Source organism: Acanthaster planci, linkage group LG04 (genome assembly GCF_054643075.1).
Source record: "Acanthaster planci isolate LZ-2023a linkage group LG04, COTS_SCS, whole genome shotgun sequence".
NCBI classification, from domain to species: domain Eukaryota; kingdom Metazoa; phylum Echinodermata; class Asteroidea; order Valvatida; family Acanthasteridae; genus Acanthaster; species Acanthaster planci.
The window spans coordinates 7,543,022-7,569,104 of NC_141780.1; the positions used below are offsets into that span (position 1 = coordinate 7,543,022).

Genomic DNA, 26,083 nt, shown 5'->3' on the forward strand with positions numbered 1-26,083 from the left:
TGAATCAGCTCTGCGTACATTTTTTGACATATAACCTCACTCCTTATAAAACACACTCAGGGAATTGTGGAAGACCGGGTACAGGTTAAGGTTAAAGACAGCTTTCTCACGATATTTTTTCAATTTTTGCCAGGCAAAAATCATATCAATCACGAAGCAGTAACGAAGCCTCCCTAAGGCGTGCATACTTGCCTCGAAGACATGGATCTGGACAAATTAAAATACAATAATTCCAAGAGTACGATCATGTCAGAATGGTCATTGATTATATTATTTATATAACTACATCAGAATGGATATCACATCGGAATGATCCATTGATAAATGTTATTTACATAACTCTGCCGCAGATTACAAAAAGGGTTACTATAATGTATGTTCTCGAAAGAAATTACTGAAATAAAATCTGGAACAGATTTAGGATTCTATAATCAAAGTCAAATGTAATGACTTGACAAGAATTCCCTGTGCTGTATGCATAATGAGTGTACATCAAGTTTAAAATCTCTCTGAACAAAAACAACAAAACTTGACAAAATAAACGTGGTGACTAAAGGTACTGGAAGGCTAAAATTTAAAAATGAAATAAAAACTGTAATGCACATGGAAGCAGAACGGAAACATGAAAACAGCCTGAACTCACTTTGTTTGGTAGCATTGGCAGAAAAAAACACAACACTACAGGAGCTTTTTAAGGCAGCCTGCCTACTTATTACCAAAAATAGGCAACAGGTTGCAAAGAAACAATAAGGCCTCGTAAATGCAAGTCTGTGCAACAAACAATTCAAAGTCCACTTTGTTTTATTTTAAAGGATATTTGAAATGATCCCAGCCTACCTCTGTGTCCCGATTGTTCAGTGTTTAAAATCACTCGAATGAGTGACAAAATTAATCCCAATGCACATATACAAAATGTCTCCTTCACTGTAAGAGTTTGTTATAAGTCACTTGATCCTCAATTTCTTACATTCACAACCAAGTAAAATAAAATCAGGTTAGGTTTCCATCTCAAAGTGGTGGGGCATTGCAAGCATCCATCGGTCTCTAAACCATTAATCATTATGAAGCCAGGTTAACTTCCCACTTACATGCTTATCAATGCCTACTGGCCCACAAACAGGAGATGGTATAAACTAACCCTGGCGACTATCTTAATGAGGCTCCATCATTTCTCACTAAGGTCCAGTCCCTTGGAGACCAGAGGAAGATGGCAAAAGCTTGACCTGCATCACTCTAGCCTTACAAAGGGGCCAGTTCGGTATTCCAATAGTGCCTGTCCAAAATGAAGCATGTCCGAGGTCACTGGGGCCCATCCACCAACTTGCACACGTGCTCTGTTCTGAACTAGCCTTGCCATTTTTGAAACACCGATCTGGCTCATGATGAGTGGTCTGCCGATATCATTTCTTGAAGAGCCCTTTTTGCTGCTCCAGGTCTACATCCTCTGCTTTGTGCTGGCACTGATGGAGCGTGGCTGCGTAGGTATAGACCCTGGAATCCACAATGTCTCCTGCATCACTCAGTTCTGTGGTACATGTACGGCAAAAGGATGACCATGTTCACATTTTGTTGAAATTGGTGACATAAAATGAACATTTAAGCCATGAATACTCAATGCTAGGCTCATCATCGAGTATTTAAACTGCACAGACTAACAATGGGAACCGAGCTGGACCAAGAGTAGGTGCGGTCTTCCTAGCAAGGGGGACTCCCTTGGCGGTGACTACACATCGCTGGTTCGTGAATGAGAGTGAAACGCAGGCATTGCTGTCACATTGCTACCAACCGAATGAGCACTCCAGACCAGCGTGGCTCTTTTCAACTAATGAAGGGGTGCTTCTGCTCAGGTCGGATAAGCCGCCACTGCCAGGTAACAAAGAAACTTGTCTTGATCCCAAATGGAGTCCATATGTCTGAAGAACCCAGACACCATCCAGGATGGCTACACCACTTTTCATTAGGGATGTCATTCTTTCATATACACCAGATCCATTTTTATCTTTCTCAAAAATCTCCGGGCAATCTCCAAAAGACAGAAAGACTGCACCGAGCATGACATCAAGTTAGAATCAGTGGCAATCTATTTTACTTTTGCACGAAGGGTTTCCAAGACATGATATTTTTTACACATCACATCTCAATTGTGAGCTCACTAATATGCAAAGCCTCAAACTGCATTTGACTTTAAAACTGATCACTGGGGATTTCTGCATCTGTCACACAATATTTCAACAAATCTTGCCAACAAATGCCATGCCCCGCCTTATTTATGATTCACACTTGTCTAGATTTGAATTAAAAACAAACGCAGTGTACCTTGAATAGAACCTTTTCTAACATATATTAACAAATTCTCCAGATGCACCTGACAAGTACAGTACACGCCATGAAGACTGATAAATATGAGGGTTTTTTGGGTTTTGTTTCTGAAGTGCATATTTCAGTGAATCTCATTGCATTCAAAAATTTGAACTTCCACCAACACTGTATTAGTGCCAAGCACAGTACAGTAAAGTCAAGACTAATCCATACCATCTAGTTTTTCCTTGAGTTCGTGCAAAGGTGCATGGATAACCTCAATAAATTCCCCTTCATCTGCAACAAACAAGCAAACAAGATATATTTTGTAATCAACATATTCAGATCTTAACACAATGCTCCAAAGTTTACACCCACACGACATCACTGCTCATCTTGACGAAGGCAGTAGTAATAGTCTGCTAGGAGGCAAGCCTTGTCTATCTGAAACCCCCCCCCACTGCATTCACATTAAAATGTAAAAACTGTGGTGTAATAAAAACACGACTATAAGTAGAGCTCAATTGCTTATTCTATTCAGAGGTGTTAAGTGGGCTCCAGCACTTTAGCAAACACACGTACACACAGGTAAAGTTTGAAGTGTAGCTGCAGCCATTTTTTTTCTTTTCTGCAACTTTGTACTCTCCTTCAATGTATGGAAGTCTTTGACATCCCCACGGGTTGAGAAGTACACTTCTTGAAATGTTTAAAGGATCCAGAAAACGAATTTTTCTTAGAATCACTTTGTGAGTATCTCTGACCGTTTGACATCTTTTTTAAATTACGTGAACTGAACGGCGCACTTTTTCAAACATTAAAAATTGACCAAGTATTTCTGGGCATGTGAGGGTGCTTTTGCTTTGACATAAATCCAGGAAGACATTGTTCAGGTTGCATGTTTTCATGTTCAAATTGTGAATCCCAGATTTGCTGTTTGGGAACATTTCTGTAAAAGAGATTTTTGCTGGATTATTGCCATATACTTTGCCAAAGGAAATGAAATCTGCCATGGCAGTGGTAAAAAAATCTGGAAATTTGCTGTGAACTAATCAGTGCAACATTGAGATTCAGTGCCTAGGATGACATCATAGTTCTGCTCATGAATATGCAAATACCATAAGCATAAAAACACAAAAGCATCAAAATGTGGGTTAAAATTGCAAAACAAAAATTTAAAATGAGGTTAATTGAAACCCAAAGATGAATGAAATTCTTCTGGAAAAATTGAAAAGGCTTAACATGTCTACTTCACTAATTGGTTGGTTCAAATCATACCTAAGCAATCGTAGTCAGTCGGTAAATATTGAGGGTAGCATATCAAAGGTTCTGCCACTAACCATTGGTGTCCCACAGGGTTCAATATTAGGACCGCTTTTATCCATTATTTACACAAGTGATCTGCCATCCTGTATCCCATCAAATTGTAACTTGTATATGTATGCAGATGACTCCACTCTAACGTGCAGCTCTTCCAATATTAATGAAATAGAAAGGTGTCTGAATGTACATGTAGCTCTTGACAGAATTCTACATTGGTGCTCAAGAAACAAACTTGAACTAACAAACCAAATGCATGCTTACTGGCTCAAGGCAGAAAACCGCCAATACAGAATTGAACCTCTACATTGCTAATAGCCTAATTGTCAAAGAAAAATCTTGCAAATGCTTGGGAGTTATTATCGATGAAACACTGAGTTAGGGTTCACATGTTGATTATGTAAGAAAAACAGTCTCATCTAAATTAGGTATGTTAAAACAGAATCCGGAACTATATCAAAGTAGACTGCAAACCCTTTTCATAAGCTTAGTTATGCCAACTTTATAATACTGTTGCACAGTACGGGGAGGAAGATACATATCCCACGATACCATTCTTAACAAATGTCTAAAAAGAGCTGCACGGAGAATCCTCAAATATACCTCTCACCCCCTCAGTGAATATGTTTGCTACACTGAACTGGGTACCATTTTCTGAGAGAGTCAGATCTAAAAAGACTGTTCTTGTTTTCAAATGTCTAAACAAATTGACTCCGATGTACATGTATATGACAAAATCTGTTTATGCCATTCACACAGATTCGTGAAACAAGATACTCAGTTACATGTAGCAAGGCACTTAAAGTCCCTTTAGTCTAAAAAGAATGCTAAGCTCAAAGTTTTGTGGTGAAAGGTGCAAAAATATGGAACAATTTGCCAGAGCAACTCAGAAGTATAGACTCCTTAGGGGCATTCAAATCAGAACTACAGAAAGCCATGACCAGTGCCATGTAGTCCAAAATGCTGATCTATGGAGTTGTTAACTTGGCTGCCAATGTTCATTGGAGCCAGATCGGCAATTTCCCCATGTTCTTTTTTCCCATAGGGTATTTGCAGGGTTTTCGCCCATCCAGTAATCAGTATTTAATTAATGCCTTGATTATTTAAATGTTCACATGTGTGTGATATTTTAGTGGTTTGTATTTGTAAATTTAAATGTTTGTCGTATTTGTCAATTTTACTTTTCGTTGTGAGTTCTAACTATTTTATAAATTTGTAATGATCGCAGGGCCCCAATGGAAACCACTTTTTAACTGTTTGGGCGTACCCTGGGTAAAGAAATGGAATAAATAAATAAAATAAATTTCAAGGGTTTTTAGTAAAATTTATAAAATATTTCTATTTCCTGGTTCCTCTTAAAATTATCCATGCTTTCTTGGACAACTGAGGGTGCCGTTGCTGTGATGCCATCCAAGGCAGATATGTTTCAGTGCAAAGGTCTTTCTGTTCAAATCGTGAACCCAGAATTAACTCAATGAAAACGTTTCTGAGAATGGGTTGGTGGCATGCTTGCTTATTGCTGGAAACTTACTCAACAATAAATCATCAAAGAAAGCAAAATTGAGGCTGGTAAAGTCTAAAAAACATGCAGGGATCTTCTCTGCACAAACCAATGTACATGTAACATTTAAGGTTTTCCTCCTGGGATGAGTGACATCACAGTTTTGCTAAAAAATACGGAAATGCACATTAGCACAAAAACCAAATAAGCAGCAGAATGCCCTTTAAACAGTGAGACAACAATTAGAAACAGGGTTGACTGGGACACAGGGGTGAAAGTTGGAAGTTTGTTTGTAAAACTTACATTATTGTGATCCTTTTATACACTAACACACAAACACATGTATGACACCAAATGATTATCAGCATCATTTTTGGGAGCAGGGGGAAGGAACCTGAAATCGGGCCACTGGCAGTCTTCAATGCACGTACATGTACATCTCTGTTTATCCATCTGATTGGAGGTATCCCCTCACAGACAAAGAGTAAAAAAACCTAGTGGGAAAACTGTGATGACAAATGTGGCAAACAGTGCACAAGACCAAACATTGTAACACGAAAAATGGTTACGCACGCTCAATGCGTCCCATGCCAGACTCATACACAAAATCAGTGATGTTTTCCCCAAGACTGGCATCTCATCCCTCAAGAAAAAGCTACGCCCATTTCTCCTTCCAGCACGGAACAGATTGTCACAACCATGAGGGGTGTCCCAACATGCACTGTTGCTGTCACCGCTGGTCATAATCTGTTTAGCTACGTGTACATGTAATCAGTTCTGGACACTTTCTGGCCTAAGAAGTGCAGATGCAAAGAACACACTCTCTACCAGTGGCTACATACATGTGCATATAGTTTTTTGTATAGCTGCATTCTGCCAACTGGCAAAGAGGTCAGATATTACACACAGCAAGTTTCTGTGCTAGGTTGATATGGCAAACAGCTGTGAATGCCAGTGGCTTTCCCACATGATGTAAACAAACCAACAATCAGAAAAATTGATGAGCTACAACAAACACCTTATTGACACATGTGCACATTCCAATTTAAGCGCTTTTAAACTTTTGTTTCACTTGAGCTTGCAAGGCAATGTATTGATTTGGGATTTGAAGAGTTGTAAAGTGCTACGTTCACAGAATGGACTGTGGGTGCAGTAGATCAGCTGATTCAGAATGGAAGATATTGTGACCGAGATAAAACTGGCTAGGCCTGTGCCGAATATCTGAATATTCAATCGATTATCAAATATTTGAACGTTATTTTCCCAATTAATGTATATTCGAATGCAAAATTCATGAAAAAGAAGGGAAAATTCTCTTTTGTTTTAAATGAGAAAACTGTACTATGGAGGCTTGTTTCAAGCAGATTCAAGTGAAAAGCAACAAAAATCTTATGATTCAAAAAGTAAATTATTCATTAAAAGCATTAAATAGAAATAGGAATATAGGTTTTCAACCAGGCAAGAAGTATTGTTAGTCTCTTAAATCTCACTAACTTACTCCTAAACGTGAAGAGAAGCTATTGTAGTGATTACAATGTACAACTGCGCGTGTTATTGCAACTGATTTTGTATAATGGTTTAATCATCAACAATCTTTCAGACGGTAAAACCAGTTTTGAATCACTCAAAGGTTTTTATATTTTCTGCATCCTCCTGAATTTGTTTTGCATAATTAGTGGCTCTCTGTTTTCTGTCAATGTAAGTAAACACTCCTCCACACTAAATTTTCAAATAAATCTGTTCGCCACAGAGAAACCCAAACCTGCTAGTCAGACAGGACCCTTGTTTTCTCCTTTTCATTTTCCCTGTGTATGCAATGAGAACAAATCCAATTATCCATTTTTCAATCTCCAATTGTCTAACCCATCCATTAATATTGAGGCAATTTGATTCTCCCATAAGACATTCATCATGAATATAGGGATAAGGTAACTTCATCCAGTCTTTCTATAAATAAATCATTCTTAACTGAACTCATTCTTTTAGGAAGAAATGATAATCTTTGACTTGGCAAACAAATCATGCCAACTAGTATTGTAAGGGAAAGAAATGTTGCATGCTTATGGGCCATGTATTGATGCAAGAGTTGGGTAGTTGAATAAAGCAAGCCATTAATTCATTAGTTTCACTCCATTAGCTCTGGTCTGACATGATTGGTGGCCAACCTGAAAGGTTGGCTTACTTGTACATGTATTGTAGCCATGGTTGGTGACCAACCCTTTACAGGCTTACATGTTCAAGTATGGAAGCCATTTACATGTACAGGGCTGTGCTCTTGGTGAAAACAAAATCATACCTGACCTTCTTTTCAGCCTTTCCAGTCAATACATTTTGTACGTGTACGAGGGACAGTGTGATTTGTGTCTCTTTGTGAAAAAGCAAAATGCACTTATCAAGATTTTGGCTCCTAACAATCGTAATTGTAAAAAATGCTACTTTCAATGCGGGTGGCTCTTCATAAAAACGGTGCCGACATGTGCATCATAGTTCAGCAGCAGTATCTCTCTTTCATATCTCATCAGTGGCAGAACTAAAGACCAACTAAAGGAAGACTCTCAACCACTTAGGCGTTAGAAGAATGACTAATTGACGTGCAAGTACAGTGTAAATGCACCATGCGTACACTATTAGAAAAATGGGTTGATGCATGTGCCCAGTCCAGTCCATGCATTATGAGGCATTTCTCAAAGGCTCCGCTGTACCTTTGATCTTCAGCTAGCCTCAGAACCATTTGCAAGTTGTTAACCCTAACAGAGATTGAAGGGGGTTCTTGATCATTTAATCACTGGGGGGGGAGAATATGCCCAGGAGAGCTTGGCTGATTTTCTAGGAAAAGAAATTGTGCACGTAAAGCCGTTCAACGTGTGCGTACCGCTACATCTGAAAGGTCTCAATGACAATCTGACATAGGGTTCTGTTGTAATGTTCATTTATATTAATAATGTTCATGCCTAACCATGTGTCAGCCGTATGCATCGAGCACGTCAATGGGAGAAGTTTTTCGAGTGACCAGTCTTTGAAAAATGAGCATTCATTTGCAAGAACAGCACATCCAATTGGTGTCAAAATGATCATAAGACCTAACTGGACAAAACCCCAACGGGCCAGAAAAAATACAATGCGATGATATCAGAGAAACTGTGGGGAGGGGCTGAATGTCCGACCCCTTACTATTGTGGCTAATGGCCACAATGAATGAAAATGGACCAGGCTGTATGCACTTCATGACACACAAATATCAGCTAGGGGTCAGTATGTCACGAGACAATATATGCTGACCAATATTGATCTTCCTCTACAAACAGTTCATCTTTGGCAGTCAACACTAATTTACTGTATAATTGAATAAAATCCTGCCCCCCTCAGTTCATGGCAGTTTGAGAAATGACCCAATTGGGATGTTTATCAGGAAAGGACTGCTACTGACCACAGGCTGACCTTTGGTCCTTTAAAGAGGACTGTTACTGGCCACATCTAGATTTAATTGCTTTTATAAAAGCCTAGGGAACGTGGTATTTCCAATATTTGGCATGAAACTGACCTCTAGGTGACTTTGCCCCAAATCTGCAAACAGCGGAAATGAAATTTGCAACAGGGCCCTAACTGACCAAAGTGCATGTGGGTGAAACTGATGAAAAAAAAGAGGGCACAAAGCCTTTTTGTCCATTTTCCAGAGAATGACCACTGCTGACTACTGAGCAACCTTCAACTCAAATCAGCTACGACTTTGCCCCAAATCTGCAAACAGCAGAAATGAAATTTGCAAGAGGGCCCTCACTGACCAAAATGCATGAAGGTGAAACTAATGAAAAAAGAGGGCACAAAGCCCTTTTGTCCATTGATGACCACTGCCGACTACTGAGTGACCTTCAACTCAAATCAGCTACAACCTTTAGAGGGCTCCAGACAAGGAAGTATTCAACTACATATGGCTACAACCAGCTGAGCAATGCCGCAAAAGAAGTTGCTAATCGATTTTTTTTTTTAAATGGCCACAGTGCCCACTAGGTGACCTCCAGCAAAAGGCTTTGTCTGGAGATTAGACTGACCGAGTTTGGCCCTTATCTGATGAAGACTGTGGGAGAAGCATTTTTTCATAATTTTCCATCAAAGAACCCCTAGACCGTTAAGTAACCATCTGACCACATCCCACATGAAAACTTGGGCCATTTGACAATATAGCCAAGTTTGGTAGAAATTAGTCAAAGCGTTCGGTAGTTACAACACTATAAAGCTTTATCTTAAGAGAGAAAAAACGTTACAAAAGGACCGCAATATATCAGCCGATGCTGCACACCAACTGACACAAAGACGAGTCCTCTTCAGCTTTAAATCAAAGGCTTTAATGAATCTGTGACAAAACTCAGTTTGACTAGCACTCTCTGTAGTCAAAGACCTAAATATCTGGCAAAGCCAAAGATGGCTGCGATTCCCAGCATAACTTTATTTTTGCAAAATAAAACTCAGAGGTCCCACAACAGAGCAGTATTTGCTTCCATACACTTGGTGTACAGATTCCAAAATTCACATTCAACAATCCATTACCTCCAAGGACCTGTGTGTACAAAATAACAGGGAAACTGGCATTTAATTACTGCTGTTAATATTCCCTACCAGGGTACGCTATAACACTCTCGATGCTACTGTCACTGCAAATGACTACTGGATACACATCCTTTGGTGTGAGCTGGTTAAAGATCCTGCAAAGTTACTTGCTGGGACACAGTCACAGTTTTAGCCAACTTGTGGATGACAAACTAGAACTGGCCACCAATACAAAAAACAACAGAGTAATATGCCTTTTGTGAGTGAAATTTGAAGAAAAACTGGTACACTGAGTTCTTCAATTCACGTGAACATAGCAATTTCAATTCTCCATCCTAAAGAGACTGTTGCGATACCTAGAGAGTCGGGGCAAGCTTTTGCTTAGTTACATAAGAAAGGACTTGCACCGATACACTGTTTTCAATCAATAAGATGGACACAAAGGAACCAGTCCATTCCAGAGATGGTGGTCACTATGTACATGTAAAAGCTTGCCCCAAATCACGGGGTACAGCAACAGTGTCTGTAGTCTGGGGAATTCCGATTGTTACATTTACATGTAGGTGCAATCAGATTACGCAGTGTATCAGAGTTTCTGCAAATTTAACTTGCAAAAGGCTTATTGACACAATGCAAACAATCAAAGCAGCTGTCAATGCACTAAACACTAAATCAGAATATATCCACCTTCAACGCCAATGCAGTCAATGAGGACAAAAGTTGTTGCCAACCAAGAACTGAAGCTTCTGAACCCCCCACCCCATATAAAATGATAGGCAAGGTTTCTATTTTTAGAAAGTCTATATTTACATGTACATGTACACAAACATAACCTGTTAAGTCTTTTGATGTCTGTACATTTTGCTGTCAAGCACTGACTTATCATGCACTTGACATTACCCACCGAAAAACACTGTTTCTATAGTAACACTACTTCTGGCAGACATCACGGCACTGAGGCCCTTAATGGCACAACTGTCATTAGCAAAACACTGAGAAAGCAGGGGCCAATTTCATAGAGCTGCTTTTAAGCAAAAAATTGCTTAAGCGCCAAAAAACCTTGCTAAATAAATCAGGTAACCAGTCAAAACTCCATGTGATGTATATTGTTCTGGGACTGTATTTAGCTGTCTTTTGGTTAGCATGACAATCAGATAAAGTTTGAGCTGGTAACCTTTGCTTTTTTAAGTAAGGTCTTTCACGCTTACGCAAATTTTGTGCTCAAGCAGTTCTATGAAATTGGCCCCAGTTGAGTGATAGTCAGTTACAGTGCTTAATGACCGACCACAAACACGGACCGCTACTTTTCATCCTAGATAATAAAGGTATAATTTTGGAGTGCACAATGCTCACGGTAATATTACTGAAGAAAGCATGATGCATCTGAATTGAGTCAGGCTTTAATACTTTTGGTCTTTCCCAAAGTGCAGACTACTTCCACAGTGTATAGTCTTTATACATTCGAATTGAAATCCCTGTCATCATATGACATGAATTAATGCTTCCAATACAGAGTGCAACAGCCGCAATGAACTGGATCTCAGACATCTGCAGGAGGCGTAGTGGCCACAAAAACAGTTAAAAGAACCTTTCATTTAAAAAAAATCCCCCAGTCATGGACATAGTATTGATGGCGCCGTACCATCATGTTTTGCACAATATGGGCAGACCATTACGATTGACATAAAGCGCCTTTCCTTCTTCTGGCAGCTTAAGAAATTTCTGAACTTACATGTTATGGTACAACATGCATACAAAGAAATGTGGGGATCCTCTTTTCTGCATTAATTATTTTCCAATGTTGAGCCCTAGGGGGCGCCCTACTCAAACGGTCTCTTTTCATTACAACTGAGAGCAAGCGCACCTTGGCCGAAACCTGGTAATTAGCTCTTTTTGTCTTACATGTATTTCCAAACTGTAATTTGTAGTTGTTGACTGAGATCTTGAACGATCAGAGGACCAGACTGACTGTATGTAATTAATGTCAATGGAATGGATCGTGAGGGATTTTTGGATTGTATTTTACCATTTGGCCGGGCTCCTCTCGATTCACGTGCGGCAGATTTGTACACAACTTATACTGAGTGCATAAACCTTTTCATCTATCACGCACGTACGGCGTGCATGGGTGAGCGTGTGGAAACTTAAGTGACCCTTGGGTCGTATCCATGACAACAACTATGTAGGCTCTGTGGGCGTGTGTGATGCAATGCAATTTTGTTTGCAATTATTTTACAAGCATTTGATTGCATATAGAATTTGTTATTTTGTGTGGCCTAATTAAAGAAAACCAGAAAAGCCAGACACTGTCAGAGTCTCATTCTTCTGGATCTCCTTACTGGAGGACAAACATCCTCCACCCTAAAAGAACAACACCGTTTCTTCCCCCGAGGGACCCTGCCACCGAGCGTCGCCAGCGATCTTACAGACACAAAACAAAATATTTGGTCAAATGATCACTGGTACATCAATCTTTGAGGAATTTGCAGGACAAACAGGAACATTCGTTGAAGGACAAACTATTTTGGAACTGGACAACTCCTAGCTGAGAGAATTTCACACTGCACTGAGAAGTGAAATATGGAGTTTGACCAATAACGAGAATCCAGTCAGCCACTTTAAAAAACCAATGTTTGAATGTTTATGCAATGGAAAGAATCATTTCTTTCCATTCCTGGCATTTCATCATGGTATTCTTCTTACCACTGCATTCATGAATGCTTGATTATTTGCATACATTACTTGCGGCAACCGATGTGTTCAATTTCGGAATTACTTGTTCAGCACTAAGATCAGTTTGTGGATGCCACAATATGTCGTTAGATTATTGACACAATGAGGACAGTGGACTGAATCAATCCACTGGTCATTTCTCCAGGAGGTGATGACACAGATTATTACAGGTACAGTCCATCATTTACAGTTATCCAAAAACTAAGGGACCACAAATCGTATTGAAAATTCGGGAGCCAAGGTGAATGTTTGGTATTCTCCGAATGTTCGGTATAGCGTTGTTCATTGCAGCGGCATTCCACCTTACTTGGTTTAAAGATTGTTACGGGACTAAACTCCCTATGAAATTATCCTTTTTGGCCAGCTGTCATATTGAGAAAAACAATGAAGCATTAGCTGCATCCAACTGCATATGAGAGCGTGTCCCAGACACTGAATTTAGGCCCAAATCAAAACATGACTCAGCATGGTCTTGATCGCAAATTGAAATCGTAGAACAAAGTTTACCCTGAGACTATACCATACTCGTCACTATATCACTCATCACTAACTCATCACTAAGCTGAAATCCAGTCAGGTGTGTTCTTAGGCGCCCTTCTTTAGATTTTTGGAGTGACTTTTTTGCTTCCAAAGAACATAATGCACAAATGACAAATGATGGATCAGCACCCAATTAGCTGCTCAGCAACCAATGGGTAACATAAATACAAGTGTATCAAACATTAACAGTGAATGGCCACCTGCTTATGGAAGATACATGTACCCTGGCTTTTTGTACAAAGAACTGCAATTTCCAAGTAAATTAGTCTCCACTACATAGGTAATTCCAGAAATTAGGGGGCCAAAAAGTGTGACATTTTTGTGTCCCTGTTACATCTGACCTTTGTTATTTGACATGGAACTTTCACCAAAAATTGATTTTAACCCAATTTACATACCTAAATTGGGCACTGGTCTCTGGTTAACTGGGTCATCACCATCAACCTGTTAACCAAACAAAAACCCAAATACAATCAAGTTCCATTGACTACCTAATGGGAATGAACACAATCCAGAATTCTGGAGCAGCAGGCACTAATGCATTTCGAGGTTTCCTTTTAGAAAAAACACATTTACAGGCAACACGTAGAGTTTCTTGAGAACACTTGTGTTGAGGCCACGCCCAACCCGACTCCAGATATGACACCAGACTAGATATGAAAACAAAGCAGAGTAAAAGGAGGCCAGTATTAAAATGACCTTCATATTCACAGTGTTTTCCCCGGTGGTTGGTAAAGTATTTGGTAAGCCAGAGCAACTTGGTAAGAACATATTGTGCTCTACTGTTTTCATCGAAATTACACCCTGAATGCTTAGTTTGCCAAACACTTGCAGAAATGTGTAGCCAATGGGAAACACTGCTGGCATGACAGGCCCTCTCTATTGTATTTTGTCGGTCTTCTATCAAGACCAGATTCTGCTGTTTATTTGCTCTCATCCTAGTACTGTTTCCCAAGACTTAGTCTGATCTTGAATCAAAGCTGTGTCTGGTCTGCCTCCTGGTTGATATCCATTTTCATTTTCATTAAAAAGAATTGCCTTTTTGGCACATTGACTATGGAAGCACAGCATAGAATCACAGCTGTACATGAAGTTGGGTTCTCCAATTCACAACTGCCCTGAGCATGACCTACCCAGTCCTACCCAGGCTGAAATACAAGGAGCAATGAACAATTTCAATGACAAAGATTACATGTGAAAGATTGAAGACATGAACATGTATGGCACATATGAATGATAGCTACAAATGAAGGCATTTGGACTTAATTTAGAGTTGTGTCGGATTAACAGAAACACTATTGCTCCTTTTTTTAACATTCAGATTCCAGCCTCTTCTTAAATCTCTAGTTTTTACCAAACAAGAAGGACCTATGAAAAATTTACACCAAGAAAGGGTGAAAAGCTTAATACCAGAGGTGGCAGCAAGTCCTTTTTTGCAAGTCCGAGTCAAGTCACAAGTCCTTTTTTGCTAGTCTAAGTCAAGTCATAAGTCATTATATGCATGTCCAAGTCAAGTCATTATGTGAAGTCACAAGTCATTTGGTCACAGGGCAAGTCAAGTCAACTTGGTCTAAACACAAGTAAGTCACAAGTCTCTTTATCCAAGTACAAGTCAAGCTGCACATTATTTTGTCAAGCTGTAATCAGCAAAAAGAAACAGGCGTCAACTTAGGAAGTTCCAAGTTAGTTATAAAAATATATGGGGCCGGTCGAGTAGCGTCTGACTTGGGTTGGTAACAAGTCATTTTTTTGCAAGTCCAATTCAAGTCACAAGTCATTTTTTGCAAGTCCAAGTCAAGTCGCAAGTCATTTTTTGCAAGTCCAAGTCAAGTCGCAAGTCATTTTTTGCAAGTCCAAGTCAAGTCGCAAGTCATTTTTTGCAAGTCCAAGTCAAGTCGCAAGTCAAAGCTGGTATTTACAAGTCATATGTCACAAAAATAGTGACTCGAGTCCAAGTCACATGACTTGAGTCAGCAACTCTGCCATATTTCAGTCTGGATGTACATGTTGAACAGTATACATGGTGCACCTTCACACATGTACATGTTGAACAGTATACATGGTGCACCTTCACACATGTACATGTTGAACAGTATACATGGTGCACCTTCACACATGTACATGTTGAACAGTATACATGGTGCACCTTCACACATGTACATGTTGAACAGTATACATGGTGCACCTTCACACATGTACATGTTGAACAGTATACATGGTGCACCTTCACAGATGTACATGTACCTGTGTATGAAAACAGTCTCAGCCTCTCACCCAATGCACACATGGGTCCAAGTACAAGTTGATGTTAAAAGCTAAAAGCAACTCTGCCAGCATTTGAAAGCACAAGATTTTACAATAGTCCACGTGCGGCAAGCTCGTTATTGAATTCAGAGAAGGAACTTTCTCAAGAAAACTTGCACGTGCTTCAAAAAGTCTTCAAACAGTTTTTGCCCCAGACAAGGTGTTAGCTTTTCATCCATAACCAAAGTAACCCTGCATTGTTCACACTGAAACCATTCACCCTTTTCTTGTCTTCCAGTGATTCAGTGATATGTACAGGTCACCATTTGCTTAATTTGACAAACAAATACCTTAAAAATGGTACGCACCTGCATGAAAACAAGGTTTAGAGTTGAAGCAGAAACACCCGGGTCCATACCCACAACTGTAAAGACAAAAATCAAGAGAAGATAAGTACTGTTCTATCCAGAAATGAATAGCAGGAGTGATTAAATCCTTTTTTTCAAACCCAAAGAAATGTAGGCTTAGTTTAATACTCGGGTGAAAGAACAGCAAGAAACAACATCTTTTCCAATTGTAGAGTTTCATTTTCCAAAAGAATGAAAACAATTCGCAGTGCTGCCACACTGTCATTATAGGGAAGTGTGCATTGCATCATGGGAAAAAGTAGGCAACGTGTGACTCCATAAGTGAGCATTGACATAAGGCTCTCCATCATTGTACATATACCTTTAAGAGTATAATAAGATGGGATGGAATGAACAACAAATGACATGCTACGATGCACGGAAAATGCTGCCTTTCCGTTACCACCACTAACCTGACCAGGGTAAGCTGACAGGTTCAAATCCAGTAATGCAATGATGAATGTGTTGGCCTATTTAATATCTTTTTTCCACAAATGTAAATCTAACATTGGTTTTTGATTCTAAAAAACATTGCCCAAATGTTGGTGAGCAAAATGAAACACACAATCTTCAATCGTGTAGGACTCAATCCCTCTGCATGCAATAAATGCAAACCTCGTAAACAGCCAATCAGCAAGCTTGGTCATGTGGCCATTTTCACAATGCCTGATTCACAACATTCCTTCAACAAACATTTATGTTCTTGAGTCTCTGGCCGTGTCCAAAACAGGCTTCCAGAACTACAGCTAGGTCTATTGTGTGCGCTGCTCCATGCATTTCTAATGGAGACGCTCTAGCTCTAGACAAGAGATTCGGATGCAGCCTCTGCTAGATTTCGCATCGTATTGAGCCCTGCCTATTGATGACCTGTCCAGGGTGCCCTACAAGCAGACTGGTTAAAAAGTGTCCACTAGTCTCAGTGTCCACCTGTCTCAGCTAGTGTGTATTCTAGGCCGTGTCCGAAGCAGGCTTCCAGAGCTACGACTAGGTCTATTGTCTGCGCGTCTCCAAGCATTTCCAATGGAGCGAAGACCTAGACCTAGCTCTAGAAAAGAGATTTGGATGCAGCCCTAGTGTCAGATGTTTCCATGCTAGAATCAATAAGAATCAATTTCAAACTTGGAATTGGAATCACAATTCCCATGTTTTCAGGAATCGGTTCCCAACGGTGGACAATTCTGTTTCCCCGAGACTGAATTCAAAATAGTAACAAATACAGAAGAGGCGGCAAAGGTTTACACCTGATCTCCTAAAACTGTGTGCTATTCCAATAAAACTTCAACTTTCGAGTTAGATGCTTCAAAAATAAACAACTGTGTTCTTTGGCGATCGATTAAATGTCTTTTTCAATTCTACTGCACATATAACAATTTTGTATCAATCCTCAATGCAGGTGGCATTATTTCATATTTTCATTCCTGGATGATCCCATTAAACCACACAATGGAAAAATAAGTTATACAAAGTTCTCGATCAAATCTGTGCAATGATGTGATTGGTTGTCACGCACGTACCTGGAGAAATGCTGGTTATTGTTCCTACGTAGCCAGTTTCCTCCTTCAGTTCTCGTATTGCTGCTTCGGACACTGTCTCCTCACTGTCCACCAAACCTGACAAGCAGAAAGATGAAGTGTAAATTGATGGCCGTGCTGTACCTTGTACATTTCATCCAGGCCTTCACGTGGAAAAGTGAGTGTTGACATGATTGGAGTACAGCAACACTGACTTCACACTTGAAGTCAGGTGGTGTTCACCAGGTCCTCACACTGGTACTGTCGCCCATCGTTGTGGCAACCAAAAAGTGTTGAACAGTAGTTACTGTGGGGACGTACTTAACTCCTGAGAGTCTGAAGTTCGGACTTGATTTTTCTAACAAACCAGCCCCTAAACAAAGCTCTTGCCAAGTCAAATGTACTTTTGTGTACTCATACTGACAGAATGTATATTTCTCATACTTGAAGAGAACTTCAAAGGCTCACCTTTGCACCCCTTTTAACCAAATGTTCAGTTTTTGGTGCCGTTTTTGAAGGGTACTTGGTGCCTTTATGGTTTAATGCTGATGCAAACAGCAGTATTCCTGGGCAAAGCTATGATGTCATCCTGGTACAGATGCCTCAAAAACGTTCCAGCACCCAAAGTAGCATGAATTTAGGATATTTTGCTGCTGTAAGTTTTCTTTTCATTGATAATTCACCATGTGGGTCAATGACCAACCCTTCCTAACAAATGATTTCAATAAGTTACTTTACACACACTGTCGCAGCAAGGAATTGAATGAGGGCAAGGCATCATGATCCCATGCTGAGGTACTGTGTCAAATAGCCAGGTGGACTTTGCCTAAATCGAACCTGCAGGGAATTCTATTATGCAAGACCTTATAGACGGCATGTACTGCTGCACCAGCACCAAACAGTCGTAGAGCAATGACCGTGTGAGAACGGTAATCATCCCAACCACTGCGGGACAAAATGAAAGTTGAGAGGCATTCTCACCTGCCGGGAACTCGATTGTGCAACACCTGAGTGGCGGCCTGAACTGCCGGACCAATAAAATGGAGTCGTAGTGCAGTAACCGCTTCACGGTGGTTGCCATGGCAACCGCTGTTTAAAACATCAACATCGTAAACTCTTTTAGAAGAGAGAAATGCATGTGTAATACGATGCACACACTCTACTAAATCCAGAAAATTTCACGTTAATTTACTGTACATCTATCACCCACAGATTCTGTCTTCTGATTGGTCGAGAGCGTGCTGCTTAGCGCAGTGCATTTGCTGTTACCATTTTTACCATGCACTCCAAAACACAAAGGTTATGACATGGCAGCCTCTTTCTGAAAATTACATCGCCCATAGTGATATCTGTAGGCAAAGCCTGCCAAAAAAAAAGCTAGAGCTGGGAGTACGCCTGGTCGATGTCTTTCCTAACTGATACAAACAGAGACGGCACTGAGTTTTGCTAGACCAGGTCCATACAAACAAGCTGTTGGCATGATGAACATACAACAATGTCTTTGTTGATTTATAGCAGCATGCATTTTGCCCATTTTCTCCCTTTTAACTAAAAATGATGCTCTAATTGTCAAAATTGGTTGACTGTAAACAAAATACATTGAACTGCAATATCAGCTTGGCTGAGAGACTTTCAAACCACAACTTACTTTACAGCTTAGCTAGAAACTTTTCAAAGTCTGGGTCTGAGTCCGACATTCATGCGCAATCTTTGCACTTGATGAAGGGAACTGTTCACACGCTCGGATGTGCACTCCTGAAGCCACCTTAAGTTAGAAGATTATCATGGTCTCAGGGTGCACCAAAGTCAGGCTTTTCATTATGTAGAAGAGAATGTTGTGGAAAGAGACAATCATGCAAGTAGGGGGGCTGGCCTACCGTCAGCTACTCCTGCCCTCTGAGGTTTGGTGGTTCTCTCAACAACTTCCCAAGTCCGTACTTTCCCCTTGGGGTCCTTGTATGTAATCCTCTCCAGAGACAGCCATTTCTCTCGGTGAATGGTCTGGTGAAATTCAACAACATACATGTAAAATGCACAATACTAAATAGGATTATGATTTATGCAGCAATGACCCGTCCAGGAGATAGGGCTGAGTCAATTCGAATAATTTACTATTCGAATAGTCGACCTTCAATTCGATTGAATATCCGAATATTTGGTCGTACCGACTGGCAGTTCATTGAGGAACAGACCATATACAAAATCAGTTGCAATAATGCACACAGTTGTACATTATAATCACTGAAATAGCTTCTCACTTTGAGTATCTCCAGCCACGATTTAGCAAGATTTAATCCTGTCCTGTTGAAATTGTATATTCCTTTTCAATTTTTTAATAATGTACCGTTTGAATCGTAAGGTTTGTCGCTTGCCATTTGAATCTGCTTCGAACAAGCCTCCATAGTGCAATTTTTCTCATTTAAAACAAAAAAAATTCTCCCTCCCTTTCCATGAATTTTGCATTCAAATATTCAAATTTGAAAAATAATATTCAAATATTTGATATTCAATCAAATATTCAGTTATTTGGATATTCAGCACAGCCTTACCAGGAGACACTAATGTCAATTTTTAAGTCGGAGAAGGAGGCCACATAGAACGATGTGCATCACATGTATATCCTACATATTTCTACTTCAATTCTTCAGTGGTTTGATTCTCAATTTCCCATGTCATGTCTCTTCAGCGTAAATGTGGTGTTTTAGATAGAATGAAGTATAAACATTTAGGATATGCCCATGACGCACCTCGTTCTACGACTTTTCTTAGGCACTTTCCAACTGTAACTTTATTCCCATATTCGATATAAAAGTGCTGCTTCAAATTGGAATTTTAACCTGTTTTCAGCATCAGAGAACCCATGAATTTCTTTATAAAACACCTACAATGAGCCATCGGCAGATTCCAGATGTTTTCCAGGGAAAAGTAAAAAAAGATAACCTTAGAAATTTCCAACCTCTTGTTTGATGAACTCTGCTTTCTGTTTCTGGGCATCATCATTCACTGACGATGAGCTGGTGCCTTCGGTTGACATCTCTGAAGATGTTAGTCGGCGTGCCAGAGAGCCGGACAGGAAACTGGCAGTACCCTTCGACTGTTGGGGAATCAGTACAGAGACCTGGCCCAACAACCTGCAGAACAAGATTGGCATCAAGAATACTAATAACCTCTGATACGATACCGTATAACATGGATTAGGCAAACGTACATGTAACTTTCAGCTTTGGCATCTAACTTTGTACACTGCTCTGGTATACAGTACGTTGAGTTTGTTTCTCAGTGTGTCAGGCCTGTCTTAATTATTTTCTCCTTTTTTTGTCTTTTTTTGAACTGGCCTATACAGCTGACATAGATACCATATAATTATCATATTCACCTGTTGTGACTGCGTGAGTGCATGGTCGAGGAGTTTTCGCACGTGGCACTGACCCCATCAGAACACGATGGCGTGTGTTCCAATGGCAGTACAGTCTGTTTCAAGCATAAATGCCATAAACAAATTTGTTTTCCACCCCCCCCTTTCCCAAAGTTGCAATATTGTCCATTTCACTGTTTTTAAGTCTAATCTCAATGAAATTGCATTACATTTTACTTTTCATTTGTGATCCCATCTCTGGATGATTTTTTTTTCGGGGGGGAGGTGAAGTCCCTAATTGCACTTAAAAACTGAATTATGAATACATGACGTCATGGAATATGAATTCACAGCGACAATCCAGCCAAAGATCTGTTGAGGTCAAATTTCAAAGTACCCAAAACCACTCACTGCACAGACGTGTGTATTTTTGGTTGGTGGCACAACAGCAACATATGGGCTGACTCATGGTCAAACATCCACTGCCTGTATAACACTTAGTATGCATATTGCCTTTAACTGGTCACGTCTGTTGGTTAAATAGACTGCACTGCACTGACACCATTAAGGTATTATGTTCCTCTCTCCTACAATACATGTACAGGTCCCAGTGGTTAGCACATGGGATTCACAAAAGGAACCACAATGTTAAGGTTTGAGGCCAGCAGGTGATTTTACCTGTTTTCTCTACCCGATAAGTTGCAATTGAAGGTTTATTTTATTGGTTTTTTTTTTAATCCAATTGCTTGTACAAATTGCCAATTTCAATACTGTCTATACAATGTATAGAGCAGATTCATGCCCAACAACCAAGGCCATGATTGACAGTGGCCACCTGGCTGGGAAAACCCAACCCTCTATGTAGCTCATCTGGGGAAAGAATTCCATTTATGGATACCGGTTGACACCCCATGGATGGATGAAACTGGTCTGAAATATTCTAACATGCGTAAGTGTTTTCTCATTATTTTACGCTGCTACATTTGACATTTTAGGACATGTTGTTGCTTTAAGATGGTTAATAGCAAAGATCGTATAGCGCCAAAGGCGCAAGATGGATAGCTCTGCCCAAAAGGTGTAATTACCATGGGCGCCATTTGAGCAAGCGATACGCCTGCGCAGTTTACAGCAATGCTTAGGTGCAGGCTCACAAGGTGCACGTGCCTGCCACGGCGCCTGCGCCTTTGCATTAATGTGCTTTGCGCAGGCGTATCGCTTGCTCAAATGGCACCCATGCGATTACAACATTTTACGTGTATTCACTATTAAATTCACCATCTTGCGCCGCTTCGCGGCGCTATACGATCTTTGGTTAACAGGTCACTGCAGGGAAAATTCATGGTGTCCATATATATGGAATTCTTGGTCTTACTTACCTTTAGCACCCTGTTACTACCATCAGGAAAAAAGTCTACTTTTTATATAATAACTGACATTTTAATTTTGGATTTTTGCCCTGTCCGACGTGTATTGTAACACTGTATACATGTACTTCGGGGGAAACACTGACCAAACTTAAAAGTTGACATCTCCCCGACGCAAATCCATCCTTAGAAATAACTGACATTTTGACCTTGAGCATTCATTCCTTATTTCCAACAGCTCTAGTTTAACCAAATTTCGACAATATTTACATGTAAGTAAAAAACTACAATTTTCGGTGGTGAACAACCACCACTTTGTCAGATCATGCCATTTTGTTTCAAATCAGCTAATGATAGAGGCACTTCACCGAGAGTCTGGTTATCAGACCCAGCCACTGTGAATACTACATGATGTAAGTTTCATCGAGGTTGAGATACCGATTACATTTGCTTGCTACATTGTAATTATTTTTGTTCACACCTTTTCATCATGTACTCCTGTACACGTTAATCTACAGGGGCACGTTACACCAAAATTTCCCTCAAATATCAAAGCCTTGTCTTCTTTTACAAACATAATCTTTCTGACATGTCTGATATGAAAGAGGACATCATGGCCAACTGATCTACATGTCATGCATGTTATCATTATTCATTTCTGGTAATGACACCAAGGATTCCTCAATTTCTCAAAAGTGCCATATGCACTGACCACTGTACATGTAGCTCACAAGCCTGAAGAAACCTGTAGATAGGAGATAATGAGAAGCAGTTACAGTTTTAGAGGTGGGAGGCAAACCCCAGAGGGATATTATGGGTAAAACCCAGGGAATCAGGTAGGGACTGAAAACCCAATCCATATATGTGGGCCAGGATTCGAACCTGGGACCGCAGAGGTGGAAGGCGAGGAAAGTACCACTACGCCAACCTGACTCCCCTGTAGGAGAGTTGTTTGGTAAATATAGACTTTGTGTCCTTATTAAACTTCCAGGAAAAGGGTGCTGAACGTAAGGAACACTGAATTCTTCCCCTCATCCAGGTTTTCTAAACTAGACAAAGACCGGGTCATGGATTGTTTTTCTTTCATTCTGTACTCTAGCAGAACTGGGTGGTTCACCATCCGCTGCGCTCCAACTGTGGACAGTGAACCACACAGCTCTGGGGGTATTTATCCTATACATGTACATGTACAGTACACACTTTTGAAACCTAACTGGAACAGAGTTCCGCCATACACAGACATTGCTTGATACCATGTGCACTAACTCTACTAAGCGGAGCGTTCGTAGTCCTCTTTTACAATTTTGGACGTGATCGTCATACATGTACTAACGCTCCATGACATTACATAGGGTAAGGTGAATAAGGTTCTCAAAAATTCCAAACACTCACCAAAAATACCTCTATCACATACATGTACGTCTTTGGGGGACCATGTTCGCTTGTAGAGTTACTGGCCAGAAAAACTACACGCCCATTATTTGAATGCGAGGAGGCAGCGAAAAATTTAAGTGCTATGTGTGTGTCGAGCAAAACGGTCGGATTTTGACAGATTTTGCAGTCAGAAATATTATTGACGTTGACATATACGGAAGCCAGGAGGTGGTTATAGAGGTTTTTCTGGTGAGTCTTTAGAATTTTTCACCTTATTCTATGAAATGTCATGGAGTGTTAGTATGACGATCCCGTCCAAAATCGTAACAGAGGAATACTAACAATCCACTTAAGCAGAGCTACCTGTGCACAAACCCTAGTCTGGTATGGAAAAACTTGACTCCAAGTTGTTTCTAAAGGCAGACCTAGGTAAACATGTATGATTTGTACTTTGTAGAAAATGTTACTGGTTTCTGACAACTGATAGTGATAAACATGGCAGGGGAAAATTGGTGAAGAGACTCAGAAGTCAGTGTAGGCCTAGGCCCAAGTGCCTATGCCATGGCACTCTTTCCCATAGGCTAACTAAACAAAAATAAACCGATCTGATGGTGTGCGCATAGAGTTCATGTTTGCACATGGTTTTGTCCTGCTCAGAACTATTTTGTAACGTAAGCCTACCATGCCTAACCATGCCTACCACTTCCTACGTTATACTGCACTGCCCAAACAGGCTGATCTAGATCTCTACAGCTCTGTTTATCCTGGAAACCCCAATCATCATGATCATACCTCCATGATCATACTCATTCACAGAGGATGGAAAACATGTGAAACAAATGACATAAGGCTACTTCATTCTCAAAACTAACTAACATCGGTTTACCTTGTGACCCTCCAAGCCAGAGTGAACTTTTACCTACGGAAAAGAAACAAAATGTAAAATGTGGGCTGCTGCCACATGCTCCTTTATCGCGCACTACGCCCAAGACTCACCCTCTGTAAACCAAGCTATATTTGAAAATTCAAAGTAGGGCATCCGACTATTAAGTAAGTTCGTAGTACTAGTAGCAGCGCCATCATCGGACAAGATTGCAAAATAACCAGTCATTTGTGAGCACGTGCTGTGCTGAACTGGGAAATTTGTATACATGTACTGTACATGTACGTACGAGCAGGCTACGTAACAGAAGCTAACGCTAACAGACTTAGACCATGGAGCCATGCTCAGACCGTGCTCAGACGGAGGCGATCCTTCTAAGAGTTTACGCGAGAAATTTTAAGGTAAGAGTAGTCAGATATAACGCACGGAGCGTAGACCCATGATTTTTAGTCTACTGAGTTTCAGAGGGCTCCCACCAAGGTTCACCGTGATGAACTGGTGCGGTTGGCAGTTCTTCATCACTCTGTTCCTTGCTCTATGGTTTTACAAACCACTCAACACCCCCTCCATTTCGTAGCAACTTTCATAGCTTATTATACAACGAAACATGTTCAGGTAGACCCCAATTAAGAGGGAATAAATCTTAGCTTTGATATGGCTGAATTGCCATGAACGCACCGACAGTATGCAGATCGATTGCGACTGCTAGGATCAGGCGTCCTGCCTGATAACCGCCGCTGCTCAAAGACAAGGACGTTAATTGAAATTGCTTGTTACATTCCACACTGGTACGGTCGTAATAACATGCCTGCATATTTCTTTATGTAGCTATCAGCCCGTATTTCTCGCATGCATCGGCGATCCGAAACTGTATAACTATAAGCAAGTGTAGGCCTAATAGCAATTTTTTTCGGCGAGTGGGACAGTTGTTCAGTTAATTGAAATTCCAATCGTATTTTACAATGTGACACCATGGCTATTTTACTAGACAACCGTTAAATGTTGGCAGCACAGGCGAACACAAAACCAGAGCTATGACTTTTTGTTCACCCGGAAGTTTCTCCAGCGACATCGTGGATAATGCTTAGGCGACAAAAATTCTATTCTTACGATGCAAAATAATGGATATAAATAATTTAAATAAAACTCTAAAACATTGTCGAGGCCGATAGATCCTTAAGTTGGTGATTATTTGTAATGTCTAGAACAGTCGCACCACATTATGCTTTTTGAATGCAGTGGTATAGTGTATGATCGATTCAGCGAGAGTATTGTGCCACGAACTCCTATAGTTCTGCATGCTGTCATCTATACCTGTGTAAAAATTTGTTTTGCTGATGCGCTGCGAAAGTATTTTCAGTGCATTTAAACTGCCATAGACAAGGGAAAACAACCTTTCCCTCAGTACGTTTTCACTACTGTACTTACACTAAGAAACAAAATTTTAATGTTTAAAGAAAAGTCAAACATACATAAAAGCTCAGGGCAAGTCAAACAAAATGGAGATTAATCATTAGCAGGTCACTGTGCCGGAATGGCTTTTGGAATCTTCATTTGATAAGCCTGTTGACTTGAGTTGAGAATGGCTTGCAACACTTGGCTTGAGAATTTTCGAAGAGTAGCTCAAACCATAAAATATAGGCCTGTGCTGCTGTAAGGAACGGTCAGGATTAGTTTCACCAAGTAGCTTTTCTCGTTGTGAGTGCATAAATGTCTCAGCAGAGATCAGCATGATTCCTCAGTGCTTTGTGTGTAAAGAATATGAGAAGCAAAATACATGTACATTCTGGATAAACTTGTGGTAACGAGAAAAACAAGCAAGCGGGTTCATTTTTCTGTTCTGGTCTTATTTGCTTTTATTAATCAATGCAATTAACAGCTGTGTTATTTTCAGCTGACAATATTTCACAAGGAACGGCTTTTTGTAACATTAAGCGTGCGCTTTTGGTTGGTTGTCACAGACGAGTCTGTTGCCAATAGCGTTTTTCTTGTGCACACGTCCCTCTTGTAG

General features: G+C 40.3%; 1 protein-coding gene across 3 annotated transcripts; it reads right to left on the bottom strand.

Annotated features, from left to right (window-relative positions):
- Positions 1–249: 249 nt before the first annotated feature.
- nudt5 (nudix hydrolase 5) lies at positions 250–24,191 on the bottom strand. 3 transcript variants are annotated; one of them, XM_022250760.2, is made up of 9 exons: positions 24,076–24,191; positions 20,053–20,227; positions 18,974–19,097; positions 18,078–18,185; positions 17,100–17,195; positions 15,547–15,602; positions 13,333–13,378; positions 2,533–2,595; positions 250–1,525 (listed from the first exon to the last, which is right to left on the bottom strand). In XM_022250760.2, the coding sequence occupies exons 2-9, from the start codon at positions 20,128–20,130 to the stop codon at positions 1,401–1,403; spliced, it is 696 nt and encodes a 231-aa protein (XP_022106452.1). In that variant the 5' UTR covers positions 20,131–20,227; positions 24,076–24,191; the 3' UTR covers positions 250–1,400. The 3 variants fall into 3 exon arrangements, with proteins under 3 accessions (XP_022106452.1, XP_022106453.1, XP_086992141.1); XM_022250761.2 differs by lacking the exon at positions 24,076–24,191 and adding an exon at positions 23,890–23,914; XM_087136015.1 differs by lacking the exon at positions 24,076–24,191 and adding an exon at positions 20,473–21,558.
- Positions 24,192–26,083: the final 1,892 nt, after the last annotated feature.